Source organism: Prionailurus bengalensis, chromosome E1 (assembly GCF_016509475.1).
Source record: "Prionailurus bengalensis isolate Pbe53 chromosome E1, Fcat_Pben_1.1_paternal_pri, whole genome shotgun sequence".
In the NCBI taxonomy this organism is placed as follows: domain Eukaryota; kingdom Metazoa; phylum Chordata; class Mammalia; order Carnivora; family Felidae; genus Prionailurus; species Prionailurus bengalensis.
Window position 1 is genome coordinate 22,887,262 of NC_057347.1, and position 20,184 is coordinate 22,907,445.

Here is a 20,184-nt window from a genome sequence, read left to right on the forward strand (position 1 = left end):
CTAGGTTTTTAACTGAGGTAGAATTAGAGGGACTCTTTTAGCCAGACATTTGCACATTTGTATGTAAAGACATTCAAACAAACTTATTTCCCAACATGAGAAATTGGAAGACATGCCATAGATAGGAAAATATATGTTCTCAGAGATTGCATAATGCATTATGTCTGGGATTTATGCCAGCCAGTACAGGTGCATTTAATTTTTGGCTGGCAGAGGATCTGAGAAAATAGGGTTACGGTCCTATCTCTGTGGATTGTGCATTTTACTAATGGACAGTCACTGCTTTCAGAGTCTGTACACTGACCAAGCTCTGGACTCCAGCTCATAGGGATGCAAGTAGCACTCCTTATTGTCTTTCTTGGCAAAGTAAGCATTTGCTTTTCATAATTCATATTTTTAATGAGGAGAGTTGACTGATTATGTAAAAATAGCTTCTTCGTGTGATCATTCTATATGGCTGTATAGCCTCCCTGTAGATTCAGAAGAGTCTATGGAGTCTCATGAGACTGAACAATGAATACTGAAATAATAACGGAGACTTCCAGGAATCCCACATAAACATTGAAATAGCTTTTCCTGTTCTGTTGACAAATCACCCACAGGTTATGTGTTATGTCCTTCTTAAGTGTATGCCTTACAGCCCTACTTATTAATTTACCTGATGGGTGACAACATAATGGACTCATTGAACCTAAGAATGACAAATTAAGCTTGAAGGATGGAGGGGAGAAAGAGGCCCTATATTTTAATGTTGTCTGGCTCTGGCTCAGGATTTTCTGTTCTTCTTGACCCACTTTAGTGGAGAAAGAAACAGACATGTTATGTGCTTATATATAAGCCACAGACATGTGGCTTATATTAGCAGTTGCTGGCCCTTAATGCCAGTGAGTTTTCTCCTTATATTTTGCTTAGCTATCCACAAGTATTACTTCAAATAGAAAAAAATGTTGCATTTTTTAGGTTGTAGTAGCTGAAGTCACACATGGGCCTTTTTTTTTTTTTTTTCTTGGTAAAGGATGTTCTTTTGGGGGTGGGGAGTATGTTTCTCCATTTGGATTTGTAAATCCATAGCCTTTGCTATGTAGGCCCAGTCATGTTCCTGTGTAACTCTATTATTTTACCTCTTGCTGACTTCAGTATTCAAAATGGTATATACTTGGTGTTAGAGCCCTAGAAAGTCATGTGGTTTTCAACTTATTCTGTAATATAAATTTATCTCAGAAATTAAGGAGTAAAAGTTTTGCTTTGTCTGTATGGGGTTAAATATGTATTCACTTAGAGAATTAATATCCTTTTAAGAGACTGTCACAAAGAAGGCCTAAACCCAGCTGTGTGGAAGATGAATTTCCAAGACAGCCTATGCCATGATATTTTTTAAATGCTTTATTGTTCTTGTGTAAATTATCTAATTTAAAGGGAAAATAGTCCTCAGAGTTTTTACTTAATCTGTATAGATAGTTCTGTTTCTTGAATGAATCTTTTCCTTATGGTAATGCTTCTCAAACTATAATGTAAATCTGTATAAATCTTATAAATCTCCTAGAGATCTTGTATAAGGTAGATTCCGATTTAGTTGGTCTGGGGTAAGACCTAGAAGTCTGCATTTGTAACACGCTCCCTGGTCCATGAGTCAGATTTTGAATAGTGAAGCCATAGAATTTCTGTAACCACCTTGAACCACTTCAGTTTGGTGCTTGAACCACAGCTGTTGGTAAACCCAGATGCCTTTTGCTCTTGACTTTATTAGTAAACACACTCCTGGAAAGAGGGCTTCTCGAGAACTCTGCCCCAAATTGAGGGAGAGAAACTCTTGAAATTAACTTCTTAAAGGACCTTCTTTTACTGTCTCGGACAAATAGTGTTGCTAGGAGTGGTAGAATTTGACCCAGTGTAAAATTAGGCCTGGGTTAGAGTTATGTGTTCACCTGGCAAGCAGCTCTTGTTACCTTAGCAAGGCCTCTACAGTGTTTCTGCCGCTTTTATCATTGCTGACTAATAGAACCCTACCCATAGGGGTCAGTGCTGTGCTGCTTATGAAGCATGACAGTTACTAACCTTTCATTTAGCTTTGGGGTTCTCAACTCCACCTGCATTAGTCCCACATTAGTACCATATTAAAAAAATACTATCAGTCTTTGGGCTCAATCCTAGAGTAATTAAGGAGAATTTCTTGGAGTTAGGACCTAGACATTGGTAATTTTGGAAAGATGCCCAAGTTATTTTAATTTTGTATCCAAGGTTCAGAACATTGAGCCAAAGGAAGTTGCAAATGGAGTTAGGTAGAGATGTTAAAATTGATCTCTAAGCCAAGACAGTGGTTTTGATAGAAGATTTATATTCTGGTGGGCCTCTTCAGTACCTCCTACAAAAACAGACCTCTCTGACTTTACCTCTGTTCCTTCCCCCCATGACATTTTTCTGTTGTGATTTGCAATTAGGTGGTCAAGCCTACCAGAAATTGGCCAGGAGTTGAATTTGATCAATTTAGATTTAGTTATTCAGTCCCAACATTCTTTTTACTTTTACTCACTTTGCATAATTGGAGACTGGAAATTGTTTTTGTATTTTGGATTGTCTCCCATTTTTCTGTCCTTCTGTCTTATAACTTGATATTCACTAGAGAATGTTCTTCTCTTTTCATATTCTTGTGATCCTCCCATTAGATCTTGTTTTACCTTCTTTCATTATCGCGTTTATAAAATTTTGAGATTTAGGGAATAGAGGCTTTTTCTAGAATTGTTGTTAAGGAAATATTTATCTGTTTATCATTGTTATTATTCTTATTTGCCATAACACCTGAAGACTTCAGCCTTCTCCCATCAATAACAGTGACTTCTAACAGCTGTGATTTTTAAACTGAAAAAAGAGTGAGTGGGGATATTGTTCTGATGTAGAGAAAATACACAGGGGTGCCAGGGTGTCAGTTGAGCATCCAACTTCAGCTTAGGTCATGATCTTGCAATTCATGAGTTCAAGCCCCACGTTGGGCTTGCTGCTGTCAGCGCAGAGCTCACTTTGGATCCTTTGTCCCCCCCACAGCCACCCCTGCCCTTCCCCAGCTTGCCCTCACTCTCTCTCTCAAAAAGAAACATTCAGAACACACACAGACCCCATGTCTCCTAGTTGATATTTATTTATTTATTTATTTATTTATTTATTTATTTAGGAGGCAGGCATCTTTGAAAATCATTGATTTAGGCAGAGCTGCAGATTTAAAAAATGGAATGCTTTTTCATCATCGGACTCGAGTCAAAGTGGATTTCCTCCATACTCTTTTCAGTCTCCTTACTGAAATAACCCCATTTTAGTTTCTGCCTGCCTTAGCATATTCTCTTTTCCTTGAACTCTGCAGATAGTTTCCTCCTTCCGTTAATATAAACTTAACTGTCACCTTGATGTTGGATGAATTGTACTGAAACTTCCATAGTTGATGTAAAGCAGGATAGTATACTACCTAAATGTAGGCTTACAAAAGTAGTTACTTGAGTCTTTGTTTCTTAGTTTCAGAAATCGTGTATGGGTCTTTTGGTGCCTCTAATACGAAACCTAAGAAAGTGCTCATTCTGGGTAGTGTGATTTTTCTGACAGTCCATATCTTGGTTTGGTGTAGTGTGGGAGGTGACCTGACGCCCATGCTCATAACTCCTGCATACGTGTTATAAACGTACAGCATTCGCTGATAGGTCTGACATCTGTGAGATCACTAAAGTAATAATAATTGAGTCTTGATTTTTGTTGTTGTTGCCTTTACTTTCAGGCTGTCAGCATAGACCTTGGCTAAATTATAGCCTTTTATTCATCCAAGGTGCCGTGCACTATTCTATTTAGATAAATAGCGCTATTGTACATGAAGAACGGAAAGGAAGCATTATCCAGAGTGCCCTTTATCTTTGCTGACAAAGGTTTTCCTGCCAGAGAAATGTCCTTTCAGTGTGCCCAGCTGGAGTATTGTGGGATAGAGGAGAAATGGCCTTTTCCTAACTCCAGTGTATGTTTTTCAAATCCTCCCACTCTATGTTGTTGTTTTTTTCCAGTATAATTAACATGCAGCGTTATATCAGTGTCAGGTGTACAATCGAGTGACTCAGCAATTCTCTACATTCCTCGATGCTCCCCATGATAAGTGTGCCCTCCCACCCTTTCTTTTATTTTTGCCTTTCAGAAATTTTAAGTCGGGAACTATTTTAGTGATAATTTTAGTTTTTTTTAGCCCACAGGACTAAACCACTACATACTAGCTTTGCATCTTCCTATTTCTTCCTCTGGAAAATATTTGCAGTGATTAAAAAGCTTAAGTTTTAGAGTTGGTGCTGTTATGGAGAGAGGTTTTTGAATTATAGCCCAGTTTTGCCTGGTAAATCTTCAGTGTGGCTTCTGTAACCCCATTGTCTTTTTTTTTTTTTTTTTTAAATATTTATTTATTTTTGGGAGACAGAGTGCAAGCAGGAGAGGGTCAGAGAGAGAGGTCGACACAGAATCTATCTGAAGCAGGCTCCAGGCTCTGAGCTGTCAGCACAGAGCCCGACACGGGGCTTGAACCCACAAAGTACGGGATCATGCCCTGGGCTGAAGTCGGACACCTAACCAACTGAGCCACCTAGGCGCCCCAACTCCACTGTCTTTTTATCAATGTGTAGATTTGACCAAGGCTGGCCTCAGGCAATTTGGGGGATAATTACTCAATACTGAGTTCCTATTTCTGTTCTGGTTTCCTGTGTTGCAACTCTTATAATTTCTAAACCTCAGAATAACTCTGCAAGGAAATTGGTATTGAACCCCATTTTATAGAAAACTGAAGGTGTCATAGCAAGTAAGTCTCAGAGTCAAGATTTGAACCCAAGACTATCCTGTGATTCTTCTAGTTTGTTGTCATCTTCTAAAATAGAGTCTGGTCTCACCTAACTTTGGTACTTTTCAAACTGGAGTACATGGTCTATGGAGTACTCAGCAGAGTGCAGATGCATTTATAGCTGCAGAATAAACTTGGCTCATCGTCTTGCAGTGTCATTCTTATTTGATGGTAAGGAATATAAACACAGACTAAACACCGCTGTGTAAAGGCTTAGACTGTAAAACTGCATGAATGTTTAAGATAAAACACAAGGCTTGTTTGCCCTATGCCTCTTCTCGCTGTACATCCCAGGTGTTGAGTTTGGGCTAGCGTACCACTAGGAGGCACATGAAAGCTTGAGAAAGACTGTAGAAGTGTATTCATTTGTGAAAACAGGGACCAAATAAGTTCATATATCTGTTTTGCAGCAAAAGGAACAAGATTGTTCATCTTACCCTCTTTGTAAGCAGAGCCACAAAATGCTGTCTTCTCATCTCTTTGCCAGTGAACTGTGATATAAACCACTAGTGCTGTCAAAGCAAATAAATGATGCACAGGGCATTCTGCTGAAAACTTGCTGTCAGAATTGCTCCGACAATAATACACTTCCTCTCTAGAAAGGATTTTGGCCTTAGGATGGGCACTGGGTCCTTTTTTTCCCTAATTGGTTCTGTTCCTGTGTGTCAGAAATGTCGATGCCGATAGGATGCTCTAGGCCAGTTGATGAAACAATTTTGTCAGGCTTCTGTCCATTTTGTGATAATTTTCTCCAATAAAATGATTCATTTCAAAATTGTCCTCCCAAGAAGTAATATTGCTAGTATTCCTGTTTATATGGTTTGTAGAACATTCATTCCCTGAATAAATATTTGAGTGCTGATTCTGTATCAGACTTCATTCTATGTACTGGGAACATAGTTGTGTCTAGCCCTTGCAGGCATACGTTCCGGTTTGGGGAAGAGAGATGACAAACAACTCTATAGGCAGGTAGTAAGGACGGCAAAGGAAAATGAGACAGGAGGAAGAGCTTCTCCTGTGGAGTTTTACTATACTCCTCATTGGGTTCTGTTGGAGCTAAGAGACTGCTAGTGACACATTCTGTTCCTTGTCCCACCTCAGGAAGTGTTCTGTTACATCCCCCTACTTTGCTGTTGATAATCAAAGCCCTTTTTTTCTGTCAAGCTAAAGAGTCATCTGATGATTTTGTGGGATCTCAACTAATTTTCACTATTTCACATTTGGTCCATTCTTAGCTGTCAAGTTTGTTTAATAGCTTTTGCATGGTTACAGATCCTTTTCACCAATTTTAGTTGTATTTTATGATACTTTTCTGAATAGCTTTTTGAAGATCAAATTAATATTTGCAGCCAAACAGCTGAAAATTACACTTTTACCTACTTTTACCTAGGAGATGTTGTGTGCCTTCTAAAATCTAAAACCCTAATAGGAAAAACATAGACTAATGTTTTTAACACCAATAGGATTTTGGTACAAATTTTATTATTTGTGATGGAAATCACTGTATGCTATTTTTACATCATTCTATTTTGACTCCTTAATAATAACAGAGCTATCAGTAAGCATTCCTTTAGACTCCCTTTAATTAAATCAGTTCTGAAAAGCATTAAATGAAAAAGGTAATAACTCTAGACAGAAGCAAAGAAATTTGTGAGCTTAAGATCTGCACTTCTAATTAAGAGAATGTCTTGAGACGCTCAGCACCACAGGTTTAGAAGAGGTCAGTATATTTTGGACTGGCCAGATACACATACCTGAAAGGAGCTAACCAAGATTGGCCATTGTGATCATTATTTGTGGAACTTCTTCTCTTTCTTTCTTTCTTTCTTTCTTTCTTTCTTTCTTTCTTTCTTTCTTTCTTTCATCTACTTGGTAGCCATCTCAGCTGATAACCCTTTTTTTTTTTTTAATATTTATTTATTTTTGAGAGAAAGAGAGAGACAGAGACAGAGTGTGAGCAGGGAAGGGGCAGAGAGAGAGGGAGACAGAATCGGAAGCAGGCTCCAGGCTCCTAGTTGTTAGCACAGAGCCCGATGCGGGGCTCGAACCCATGAACCATGAGATCATGACCTGAGCCAAAGTCAGACACTCAAGTCACCCAGGGGCCCCTGATAACCCTTTTATAAAAAGACTTCTTTTCTTTTCTTGGAGTCGGGTAGATTTGTTGCCTTTAGAACCTTAGTCCTGAGTTCTCCCTCTGTATTTCTGCTATTTAGCATTTTGCCATTGGATGAGGGTGTTTTCTTTTGGTATCTAGCTGAACTAGAGTTGTGGGCAGACTCAGCTAAAACTTTTGGCTCAACCTGGTTCTGTTGCAGAGATCATGTAACAATGCTGAAATCCCTTTAGCCCATAAGTTACAGTAAATCACCATGAACTCATTGCTTTCCATCCAGTTAACATTGCAAGGATACATTATTATATAGTTCAGCATGAACTGAGCCCAGTTCAGCACTACTTTAGGGATGGTAAAGTGGCCAGTATTAGCAGTGGCCAAATGTTAATATTATTTTCAGTGCCATTTAATGACTACCGCCAACTATGATTTAGATGGGGGACGGGGGGAACCAAACCACTGTGGCTTGGTTCACTAACCATACCACCATTTGGACTTGGGTATCAGCTTCAGACCTTTCAGAAAATTCTCACTTTTCAACATTTGAAATACTGTTTTGCCAACATTGGCACTTCTCCTTTCTTCATCTTCATCTATCCTGGTTTAGCTGGCATTATTTCCTTCATGGAGAAAATGGCAACTGTAGTAAGACAATTCTGGGAACTGTGGGAAGTGGTTAGCTCCAAGAGACACTTAAAACACAGTATCTAGACACCTGAGATGGGGATTAAAGCCATGCCCTGCACACCTAACCCTTTTCACTCGGCTCCCACCAGCTCACTGGATAACAGATACTACTAAATTTTTACAAGTCCTAGTTTGGCTGATTTTGTACCCTACCTGATAAGTATAGCCGGACTAAGATGAATCTAGTCTGACTCCAGATAATACCAACAACTGAACTGAAATGGTTGATGGCTAGTTGAGGCCAACATGAGAACTTTTCTGAGTTTTATTCAGTTTTCCAGCTTCTTTTTCTTAATATTTGCAATCATCCTGCTTGTCACTGTAGACAAGAGAGGCCACTCACTGGGTAATTGGCTCCCATCCTTGCTGACATCTCTTTATTAGTCACTCCTGCCCATGACTGTGCTATCACCTTTGTCATGTTTTCCAAGAAGAGGATGATAACCTCCCCTAGGAACTTTTTCAGTCAAAAGGAAAGATGCTGAATAAAGTCTGAGTAGGTTACAGTTTTGCTAGTCAGAAAACGTATTGAAGCTATCCTTTCCCTTTGCTCTCTGGACATAACAGTACTGTTAGGTGAACCTTTACATATTTGGCTATGTGTCTCTTGATACCCTTTGGGTCCTGTCTCTTAAGATCAGATTTCCTGATTCTGGGTTGAAGCTGTGTTATATCTGATATATTGAACATAAACATGGGAGTATTGGAATTGCTTTTCAGTTTCTTTAATGGTTTTGAATAAAATTGACAAGCAGTGTGGTGGGGAGAGTACATTCAGATCTTATCTGGCTAAGATAATGTTCATATAACACTCAAAGATAATAAGAATGAAATCTAAGAAAATAAGGGCTGTAAATGGGCTTTATTTCCTTTGGAAATAATACCACCAGTGAGTGCCTTTTATCAATGTCTTTTATTGAATTTAGCATATTGGATAAAACCACTGTTTCTCTTCCAGTGTGTGGTTTCTTCCTTGCCAAGTGCCAACCAGGTCCGTAAAGAATTCGCTCTTTTAAGCTTGGATTGTACACCTGGCCAGAGGGGAGGAGAATGGTTGAGGGGAAGAAGGGATAATAAGCCCATCAGAAAGTCAAACCAGATCAAAGCAGCAGGACAAATGAGACATTGTACATTCATCCCATCCTTATTAAGAGTTTTTTTTTTTCCTTTCTGCTCAAGTTGTAACTTTCTTTTTATTCAGGAGTTAGCTCCAGAGTAATTTTGAATGGATCAATCTTTTCTGATTCCAAATATTAATTCTTTAAGGCATTGGTTTTCAACCTTGTCTGTACATTAGAATCACTAGGAGAGCCTTTCAAAATTCTGATGCCCGAGCTCCACCCCAGCACAATTAAATCACTACGTTGGGGGGCTGAAACTCGGGCATAGTGTTTTTTTAAATGCCTCCCCACTATACACACACAGGTGGTTGACTGAATTGTGTATCTAAGTTTGAAAGCCATAGTTGATAGAACCCAACTGAAGTACTCCTGAAAAGTTTATATCTTATTCCATAAACCTCCTGTAATCAGCCTGCCTTTGCAAACTTATTTTCTGTGGCTGTTTTTTTGTTTTGTTTTGTTTTTTTATATACACATATCTACCTTGTGCTCAGTCTAATTGGACTACTCATTCTTTTTGATCCTACTATTATTCATGCTCTTTCAGCCTTTGTTCATGCTATTTGGGAAATAACCTCCCCCCATTTTGCTTTTTATAATCCCACATTACCACCTCTTTGAAGCTTTTCATTATCCTTCAGCCAAAAGGAGGCTCTTCCCTTCAGTACTTACCTTTTTTGCTTTAGTATATTCTGTATGGTTTTGCATTCATGTTCTATTTCTCCTGCCAGTTTGCAACGTCTGGGTTTTATTCATCTATGTATTCCCCTCACTGCCTGGCATCTTTACATTCCCCATAGTGCCTTGTATCCGGTTGACATTATAGGAGTGTTTGTTTGAATAAAAGGTGGTTTTCAGATGTCATGCTACAGATGTGTGCTATTCCAGAACCAGGGAGAAAGCAGGTGTGTAATACCTTTTCTCTTTACTTTAGACTTTCCCAGTTATTTGAATTCTTAGTTGTGGTGACCTTTTTATTTATTTACACATGTTAATTTTTGGCTTGTATTCAACCATTAAGTAATTTTCAGGAACCAGGTTCTAGAAATGGCTCTTTGAGGTTTGGAGTGCTCTGTAACTTAGTGCAGAGGATGCTTAGTAATGCTGGTTCTGAAGCACCTGCCTTTTCTGTCACGGTAGAAACAGAATTTTGTCGTATGTCTCCATGTTTTTCAATGTAGAGTATTTTTTAGATTTTGGCAACACTGTTTCATGTATTTTTTCACTGCGAAGATAAATACTCTTTCTCAAATCCTGAAAACCAGTACAGTTTTGTTTTTTAACATAACCACACACAAAGATTTCCAAGTTTCTACCACTAAATGACAGATAATAAAGGAAACAGTGTTTTGTAGAGTAGACAAGACATTTGGTGATTCAGAGAAGAACTTCAAATGTACAATGAGAACTAGGGAAGAGGCAAATGTGGAACCGTAGCCAAAAAAGGTGGTGTTTGCTTTTTAAACAGCGCTGGTGTGTGTGCATGTGCGTGTGTGTGCGTGCGTGTGCGTGTGCGTTTCTTCATGCCAGCTATTTTCAGCTTCTGTTCTTCTTTAATGCTTTTGTCGTGGAAGACTGACTTCAGGGTGAATTATATCAGAGCCCTGAGGGGAGAAAAGGCCAGATTAAGACCATGTGGAATTATTTTCCTGTCACCTAGCTAATTAAGTCCATCTAATTCTCCAATAGTTAGCATCCTTTTAAATGATCTCCAAATAAATCACAGCATTTCTCCTTAGTAGTGTCAACTGTGAAAGAGATTTGAAGCATTGCATGCCTTCCTACTTCCTCCCCAGATAGGATATCTTCCTCTCCCAGCTGTTTTCTTTCTTAGGAAAGTTCTAAACTCTAAAAATCACTCTTGTTCCACCTATAATTTTTGAAGCTTGAAATTGCTCAATACTGGTTTGGTTCCCACTTTCTCAGTGGAACAGCAGGTTTTATAGATCAAAGCACATTTTAGTTTTTCTTTGCTTTTCTTTTTTTTTCTCCCTTAAATTTCCTTTTAAGGAAAAAATAAAACACATTCAAAACATTACTCCTTGGAGATAGAGCTTCTTGGAATATGTAAATTCTTTAAGTCCTGTTTCGGTTTGTGCCTATGTACCCCAGTGGGAAGACTGGATCTGAAACATCGCTGAGATGTCCCAGCTCCATCTTCTTTCCAAGTTTTCTCAGAACTCCCACACACCGTCAATGCCACTATTCGGTTCCCCTAGGACATATTTTCTTTGCAATCTAGAATTTCTTTAGGCTTTGGGAGTCAAGTTGAATAGCATGTATTCCTAGCAACTTGGTAGAGCTATTTACAGATTCTAAATGGGCATCTAGTACTTAGCTAAATGAACTCTACCTCTCTCTCCTCTCTCTCCTTCTCTCTTTCAGCTTGGCAGTGACCTTGGCGGGGGCATTGGAGGAAGTCCGGCAGTAAGTGCCATCCGTTTTTTTCACCATGGGATGCGCTGCCCCCTGTTTGATGCCTTTCCTATGCACACATTCTCAGGCCAGCCACCGCTGCTATCTAGCATTGTACACCAGAACCTCTGTAGAAGCATATGAAGAGTAGAAAGTGGCGTAGGGTTACTTGGAATCTTCGGAGGTGTACACCACATGTGGTGTAGGGACATCTTTAGGGATTGGCGCTCTGGTGTCTACAGAGGTCTTTGTCTTCCTGACATTAAAGAGCTAAAGGAAATGGAACCTGCCATCTTGACTAGAGAATGTTCTTACTCTTTAGCGTCATCTACAAAGAACTTGAGAGAGTCAGCTGGACTCAGAGGGAGACTCTCCTCGTAAGTGACTGAGTTTGGGGGTATGAATATCCATCTCCCCCCAGAGAGTTTCCTACCAGATATTTATGCCTAAATGGGAAAGTAAGACTTGTCTGCACCCAAGTGGAATTAGAACTGCTTTCTAAGTTGGATGCTTCTTCTTTCTATAGAAACAGCCTCCCCCTTTGTTAGGGTGCCTGTAGGCCTTTTGCACAGAATCATGGAAGCTAAAATTGGAAACAAACAGAAAAGATCTTGGATCACTCTGTTCCTGATCCTACTGTTTTAGTCTCTCTTGATAGAACTTCTAAAGAGTGTTTGTATATCATCAGTGATGAAAAAATAACTGTGATGATTAAAAGGATAAAGAATATACTAATTCAGCTCCTAAGAATATTATAATTATGATGTATTCTTGTTGTTTTATCAATACTACTAAAATATAGAGCAACAGGTTAAGGGCTATTAATGTGTTCTTCCTGGTCCCCCCTGCCCCTTCCCTTTTTCCCTGCAGGTGGGACAGTCGTTCATCCCATCATCAGTGCCTGCAACCTTCGCTCCTTCACCTACTCCTGCTGTGGTCAGCAGTGGTTTGAACGACCTGTTTGAACTCTCCACAGGGATAGGCATGGCACCTGGTGGATATGTGGCTCCTAAGGCTGTAAGTAAAGCAATACTTTCGTAATGAACAAGACCTGAATAACTTGGCATTTTTTGTTACTTCCACTGATAATAAATCCGAAGTTTGGGCCCTTGTCCTAGAGGATTTAAGAGGAAGATAAAAAGTGGTCTAAAATTTGGCAATAAGAAGCACTGTAGCATCCTCATTAGCCATTTTTATAATTAGACTTAAAATTAGAAGTATTGAATATTTGTGTTTTGTTCTTGTGTAGAAATGTTGTCTGGTTTGTCAACGCTGATGTCAGTCTAGTATAAATCCAGTTAACAATGCAACAGCAGGGTCAGGAAGGGTAGAATACACTAGAGGGGTACATATACACTAGAGGGGTAACGTTTTTACTCGTCATCCTTTCCATTCCCTGTTTCAGTTGGTATTACAGATGGATTCTACTACACTTGTTGCTCACATGCAGCCTTCCTGGGTTTTAGTGTACCTTTTTAGAGTGCTGATTTGGGTTTCTGTCATTGGTGCTTTTCTAGTCTCAGCCTTGCTTAATGTCATGCTCAGACTGAAATTCAAAAAGGGAAACTCACTGTAAGTGAAGCTTACTTCACCCTTTGGTGAAGTACCATCCAGCTAGGCTCAGTCTCTTATAATTGCCTTTCTGAGGGACAACCTGCCTGTCTGTTTCCTAAATTCTCTACCTGCTCACCTGACTCGTGGAGGATCCTTGCTACAGAAATATAGACCAGTTGTCCATTCCAGGGTTCATAACTTGATCTACACAGCAGCTGAAGAGAGAAGCCAAAAATAGGATTTAAAACTGAACCGTAATGTTTTGGCGCAATACAGTAGCTTTGTTGTGAGGTTTCTGTGTTGGATATTATCCCATAGACTTTTTATTGTTGATTAAAAGATTATCTAATGCATTTTTTTACTAACATTAAAGTAATACATACAAATGACAAATGTAAATAATGCGGAAATAACAGATGGAAAATTAAGTCTTTCTGCCCCCACTTTCTCATAGATAGCCCCTATTAACTTTTGTGTGTTCTATAAGAACATATACCTGTGTCTGTGTCCTTTAACAGTACTCATGTCAGTGGAATATACTGTTTTCCATTTTGTTTTTTCTCTGCTGTATTCTTTTGAATGTCTGTATCCACTGTATTGATGTACCACAATTTATTTAATCGTTCCCCTGTTGATGGACATACAGGTTATTCCCTTAGTCCTACCTACTCCTCCCTCTTTCTTTGTCATTATAGCACTGCAGCAAACATCTTTGTGTATGTATAGTGTGGTATATATATATAAATATCAAAATAGACATTCTCTGGGGTGCCTGGTTGGCTCAGTCAATTGAGCATCTGACTCTTGATTTTAGCTTAGGTCGTGGTCTCACAGTTTGTGGGGGTGAGCCCTGTCCAGCTCTGTTTTGACAGTGGAGCTTGCTTAGGATTCTTTCTCGCCCTCTCTGTCTCTCTCTGCCCCACCCCACTTGCACTCTCTCCCTCTCTCTCAAAAAATAAATAAACATTAAAAAATAAAATAAGTATTCTCAACTTATCTTCTAATAGGAGACTTCAAATTACATTCCCAGCAGCACAATGCAAAGTGCCAGGTTGCTTATATTCTCCATTAAGGGTTATTGACTTTTAGGATTTTTGACCCTCTGATAGATGAAAAATATCTTATGGTTGTTTTGTTTTATTTTCTTCTTCTCCTTTATTTCTTTAGTGTGGCCGAATATGTTCCCAAGTTTATTCACTACCCACTGAAGCTTTGGTATTTAGTCTTTGGTGGTCAGAACAATTCATGAATTTTCTGATTTTTTTTTTTTTTTTTTCTTAATTAACTCTTACAGTCCAGGGGTTTCTGGGGCCAGGGGTGGGTTATGGATGAATTATATAGAAAGGATAGACATTCAAATTATTTAAACAACATCTAAGTACTATTTACTGGAAGCTATAGCAAGAGTTAAAAATCTACGTAAGACATGGTCTTTGTCCTTAAGATTACTGATAATAGTTTTGGTGATGATTAAAAGAAAAGTCTTCAAAGATACAGACATACTATTTTCATTAGTAGATTCAGTTTCTTCACTTTTAAGCCTGTTACCAAAAGTGCCAATAAAAAAAACCAAACACATTATACTCATTGGAGTTTTTCTTTTCCTTGTCTATACAGTTGGTAGCAGTACTCAAGCAGTAAAATGACCAAGTTGAACAGAAATGGAGAAGTAGCCAGGGTTACTCATATACTGTGTGTGTGTGTTTGGTTTGGTTCTTTAATTGAGGATGATCTCAAAATTCAGAAAATATGACATTATCCGGAGCCTTTTGGATCCAACTTGATATTTATGGTATAAAAATCACCATAATTTCCTAAAGAAGCGAAATCTTAATTTAATCTTTATGTATTCAAAACAAGGAGCATGAAGATAAATCTTGTGTGGTTCCATTGAGCTTTATACTGTCTTTTAGGTCTGGCTGCCTGCAGTAAAAGCTAAAGGGTTGGAGATTTCTGGAACATTTACTCACCGCCAAGGACACATCTATATGGAAATGAACTTCACCAACAAAGCTCTGCAGCATATGACAGATTTTGCAATCCAGTTTAACAAGAATAGGTAAGAAGTCTGAGTCCTTGGCTCAATCACTAAACAGCATTGTGCCTTGTGTCCAACAAGAAAATGTTCCATTTAACAGTACGTTAGATATGCATGTCAGAAGGGCGCCTGGGTGGCTCAGTTGGTTAAGCAGCTGACTGCCAGCTCAGGTCATGATCTCATGGTTCATGGGTTCAAGCCCCACATCAGGCTTTGTGCTGACAGCTTGGAGCCTGGAGCCTGCTTTGGATTCTATATCTCGCTCTTTTTGCCCCTTCCCTGCTCGTACTCTGTCTCTGTCTCTGTCTCTCTCTCTCTCTCTCTCAAAAATAAATAAACATTAAAAAAAAAAACAACTGGGGCGCCTGGGTGGCGCAGTCGGTTAAGCGTCCGACTTCAGCCAGGTCACGATCTCGCGGTCCGTGAGTTCGAGCCCCGCGTCGGGCTCTGGGCTGATGGCTCGGAGCCTGGAGCCTGTTTCTGATTCTGTGTCTCCCTCTCTCTCTGCCCCTCCCCCGTTCATGCTCTGTCTCGCTCTGTCCCAAAAATAAATAAAAACGTTAAAACAAAACAAAACAAAACAAAACAACTCTCATGTAGGCAAATGTTGAGTGTAGAGTGAGTGCTGGCTCTTGTGTGTCTGTTCACTTGTCAGCTTCAACTCTGGAAGCCCTGAGGAATTTTCTTGAGAAATTTATTCATATGGAATAAGGAAATCAGAACTTACTGTCTTCTTAAAGGATTCTAGGACTAGAATGTTTTTAATAAACCATTTACAGGGGCGCCTGGGTGGCGCAGTCGGTTAAGTGTCCGACTTCAGCCAGGTCACGATCTCGCGGTCCGTGAGTTCGAGCCCCGCGTCAGGCTCTGGGCTGATGGCTCGGAGCCTGGAGCCTGTTTCCGATTCTGTCTCCCTCTCTCTCTGCCCCTCCCCCGTTCATGCTCTGTCTCTCTCTGTCCCAAAAAAAATAAATAAACGTTGAAAAAAAAAAAAATTTAAAAAAAATAAAAAAAAATAAACCATTTACCAAAAAAAAAAAAAATCTAATTGAAATCCATTTATTCATTCAACAAATAATTGTTTAGCATCTACGTGCCAGACATTCCTAGGTGCTGGTGCTAAAGTAGTGAACAAAACAAACATCTGTCCAAATCCCACATTTTGGTGCGAAAAATGAACATACTTTGATTTATGTAAGATATTTGATAGATAGTATACCTGTTAGCTGAATATATAGGCTGACAATCTGCTTTGCCTTAATAAGGAAGAGAACATGAAAATGTAAATCTGCTTTGCCTTAATAAGGGAGAGAACATGAAAATGTAAAATATTGATGTCCTGTAGTTCTGAAGCATCACTGTTCATTATTAAATATTGTGGTTCAGGAAACTGCCTGCTAGACTTTGATGGCAGATTCATAAATGCAAGATATTCAAACTTGTTTCTAACAAAGTAGTAATTGGACCCCATAAAGCAGATTTAATAAAATTTATTGATGACAGCTTGCATCGGCGACTGTCTTACTTACTTCTAAGCATTTGGAAATAACTTCTATACCCTAGATTTGAAAGTTGGCACATTAGAAATCACTTAAGTGTCTAGAGAAAAGACTTTCTCAGGTTAGTTCTGTTTCCAGCTATTTTCAGGGAGCTGGCCAGGTTAAAAGCCAAGGCTGATGGACAGATTTGTTGTAATGCAGTCTGCATAGCCTATCTTCATACTCATATCTATTTGTGTTTGCTTTTTTTTTAAGTCTGATATTGAGAAAACCTTATATCTTTGTTGATGGTTCTGCTTTTTTTTCTTTTTTTTTATAAAATTCCGTTAGTCCCTGTTTCTGTGAAGATAGTCTCTTGATTTCCTACTGTAACTTGTATCTGTTCTGCCCCCCACATTGCCTAATGTCAATAGTACTATCTCTCTTTGGATTTACTTTTGTACCTGAAGTATACTTAAAATTCTACTACTTGATTTGTCATCTTTGAAGTCCATTTATGACAGATGAGAGATGAGGCCAAGAGCTTATTTTTCTTTTTTCTACACACTTACTCCCCCCCCCCCTTTTTTTTTTTTTTGTTTTAATCTTTATCTCCATCTTTGTTTTGGCTTGGATTTGTGCTTACTGCCAGTCCTTTTAAGTTGTCCTTTCTTGAGGACATGTCCTTTCTTGAGGTATGTTCCTCAAAGGGGGCTCATGTAAACAGCAGTCCTGTGAATTAGACAGTCTTTTGTGGTTAAAACTATGACCTTTATCCTTGAAAGTCCTTGACTCAAATTCTTTGTTTCACTCCCTTGTCTTTTGTCATTGAATGTTCCTGTGGAAAAGTCTATGGCCAGCCTCATTTTTCCCCATGTTAGTGTGTAAGTGATGACATCATTTTGTCTGGCTGCCCAAAATTTTGAGGTCCAATAATTTTATTAGGATATTCCCAATATTAACCAATCTTTGTCAGTTTTTCCTGGAATAAGGTGTGCCTATTCCATGTGTACATCCAAGTCCTTTACTTCAAGAAAATTTTTAGGGTTATATGTTTAAATTTTTATACTGTTCCATTGTTTAGATTTTCCTTTTGGGAGAACTATGTTTTTATTAACTCTTTTTTGTCTATCTTTTATAAATGCTTTTTTCCTAATTTTTTCTTCTGTATAAATATTATATATATATATGTGTATATATATATATATACATATATATATATTTCATGACTTTTTTAAATTCATAACCCGAATGCTATTATCGTACCAAAATTTTCTTTATATCATTAAATTCTTTAATATTATTAAACATCCAATCAGTGGGTTTTTATGGTGGTGTAATGTTCTTGCACAGTTTGCTTTGTCTGAACAGGGTTCCTAATAAGGTCCCCATACATGCCAATTGGTTGATTGTGTCTTGTCTCTCCAGACCTATAGGTTTCTCTTCTCTCTTTTTTTCTTGAATCTATTTGTAGAAGAAATTACATATTTTTATTTGTGGAGTTTTCCACAATCTAGGTTTTGCTGATACATCTGTAAATTGGAGGCAGATATATAGGCTTGATCAGATTTAGACTTGATCTTCTGGCAAGATTGCTACATGGGTGGCAGTGATTTTATTCTCTATGTCTCTTACTGTGTTTACCATGGTGTCTCTTGTTCTTTGTAACTCTCCCTAGCACTGTAATTGTATTTTTTCTGTAATTTTTTATAAGTGATGAAGTCGTCTCCATCTGGTTTCTTTTGCTTAGGATAATGCTTTGTGATGTATCAGTAGTCTGTCCATTTTATTGCTGAGTGGTATCCATTGAGGAGTGTACCACAATTTGTTTACCTTTTACCAGTTGGTGGAATTTAGGGTTGTTTCCAGTTTTATATTTTATGATTAAAGTTGCTTTGACTATTTCATATACAAGACTTTGGTGGATATATGTTTTCAGTTTTCCTGAGGAATTACCTAGCAGTGGTACTGCAGGGTCATATGGTAAGTGTGAGAATTTTAGCTATTCTATGTCCTTACCAATTTTAGCCATTCTTACATATTTATAGTAACTTGCATATAATTTATTTCTTATTTTAATTTTCATTCCCCTGGCCCCATCGATTGAGTGTCTGACTCTTGATCTCAGTTCAGGTCTTGATCTCAGGGTCGTGAGTTCAAGCCCCACATTGGGCTCTGTGCTGGGCATGAAGCCTACTTTAAAAAAAAAAATTCTTTTTTTTTTTTTTTTTTTTTTTTTTGCATTCCCCTAATGACTAATGATATTGAGCAGTTTTTTTCATCAGCGTATTGACCATTCTTCTTTAGTGAAATATCTGCTCAGATCTTTCTTTTTTAATTGTTTTATTATCAAGTAGTATAAGTTCTTTGTATATTCTAGATACAAGTCCTTTATCAGATATATGTCTTGCATATACTTTTTGTGGCTTTATTTTCTTAACTGTCTTTCAAAAAGCAGAAGTTTTTTATTGCTTATACTCTTTGTGTTTTTAAGAAATCTTTGTCTGATCCATGGTTACAAAGGTGGTTTCTTTCTGTGTTTTTTTTTTCATAGAAATGTTCTAGATTTAGCTTCTACATTAACTTCTGTTATCCATTTTGAGATAATTTTTAATGGTGTAAAAGTAAGAGTCAAAGTAAACTTTGTTTTCCATAATAACCCTTGAAATCAGATACTATAAACTGTCTTTGTTCTTTTTCAAAACTGTTTTGGCTATTCTAGGTCCTTTGCCTGCTGGGATTTTGATTGAGAGTGCAGTAAATATGCAGATCAATTTGGCAGAGAATTGACTTCAAACAGTATTGAGTTCTAATCCATCAGCTTGTTTTATGTATTTACTTAGATCGTCTTTAATGTCTGTCTGCACTGTTTATAATTTCTCATGTATACCTCTTGCACATCTGTTGTCAGATTTAAGTATTTCATGGTTTTGATGTCGTAAATAGCATTCTTTTCATCTTAGTATTTGTTTCTTACTGGTATACAGAAGTAGAATTGATTTTTGTATATTGAAGTCATATCTTGCAACTTTGTTATAATTTTTTTTATTCTTTTCTGAGTTTTATTGACTCTCCTTTACCTTCTCCTGCTGTCTGGCCATCTCTTCCCCAGGTGCTTCCTTCACTGTTGTGTCCTCCTTTGGTAGCTGCAGTTGCTTTATTAAGTGTATTTTCCCCTTAACTTCCTGTATAAATGTTTCATAATTTCCATTGTTTTTGCGGCAAATCATTTTCAAGTATGTTTTGTTTGTCAATAAGGAAGTTTATACTGCTGTTTTTCCACTTTTATGTAATAGTGTCTTTGAATGTGTGCTGTGCTTACACCATTTTGATACTCCTTTTTTAATGAGTTGGAACTTGTAAGACTAGCTTAGCAGGAGACTCCTGTAGATGAGGAAGATAAGCCAGGGTCATTTTTTAGGCTTTGCTGCGCAGAGACTCTCCCTCTTTACTGCCGTGTGGCTACAACTCCTTTACCTCTCAGAACCTGACTTTATTAAAGAATACTTTTTATTTCAATCCTGAGCTCTACAGATTTCCTTATTGGTCTCTACCTCTGTCTTCTAAGGTATCTATTTCCCCTTTAGAAGGTAGTGCTTTTTTTTTTTTTTTCTTAATGTTTATTCATTTTTGAGGAAGAGAGCATGAGCAGGGAAGGGGGAGAGAGAGAGAAAGGGACAGAGGATCTGAAGCAGGCTCTGCCCTGACAGCAGCAAGCCCAGTGTGGGACTCGAACTCACAAACCTGGAGATCATGACCTGAGCCAAAGTAGGAAGCTCAACCAGCTGAGCCACCCAAGTGCCCCTGAAGGTGTTGCTTTTTTGAGCTCTATCACCTCCAGGCCCCACTGGGAATTTTCCACCTTCTTTCTTCATCTCACCTCTGTGTTGTTTCCTGTTTGATCTTTGGCCTACTCACAGCACTTG

The 20,184-nt window shown here is 38.3% G+C and overlaps 1 protein-coding gene across 5 annotated transcripts in view; it reads left to right on the plus strand.

Annotated features, from left to right (window-relative positions):
- The window catches only part of AP2B1 (adaptor related protein complex 2 subunit beta 1), a 127,807-nt gene that overhangs the window by 70,609 nt on the left and 37,014 nt on the right, over nucleotides 1–20,184 (plus strand). For 3 of the 5 annotated variants that reach the window (XM_043583723.1, XM_043583727.1, XM_043583724.1), the window contains 3 exons: nucleotides 11,159–11,200; nucleotides 12,059–12,205; nucleotides 14,656–14,801. In XM_043583723.1, coding sequence (XP_043439658.1) covers nucleotides 11,159–11,200; nucleotides 12,059–12,205; nucleotides 14,656–14,801 — 335 coding nt within the window. The remainder of the gene's footprint in view (nucleotides 1–11,158; nucleotides 11,201–12,058; nucleotides 12,206–14,655; nucleotides 14,802–20,184) is intronic. The other 2 variants (XM_043583726.1, XM_043583725.1) reach the window with 1 other exon arrangement.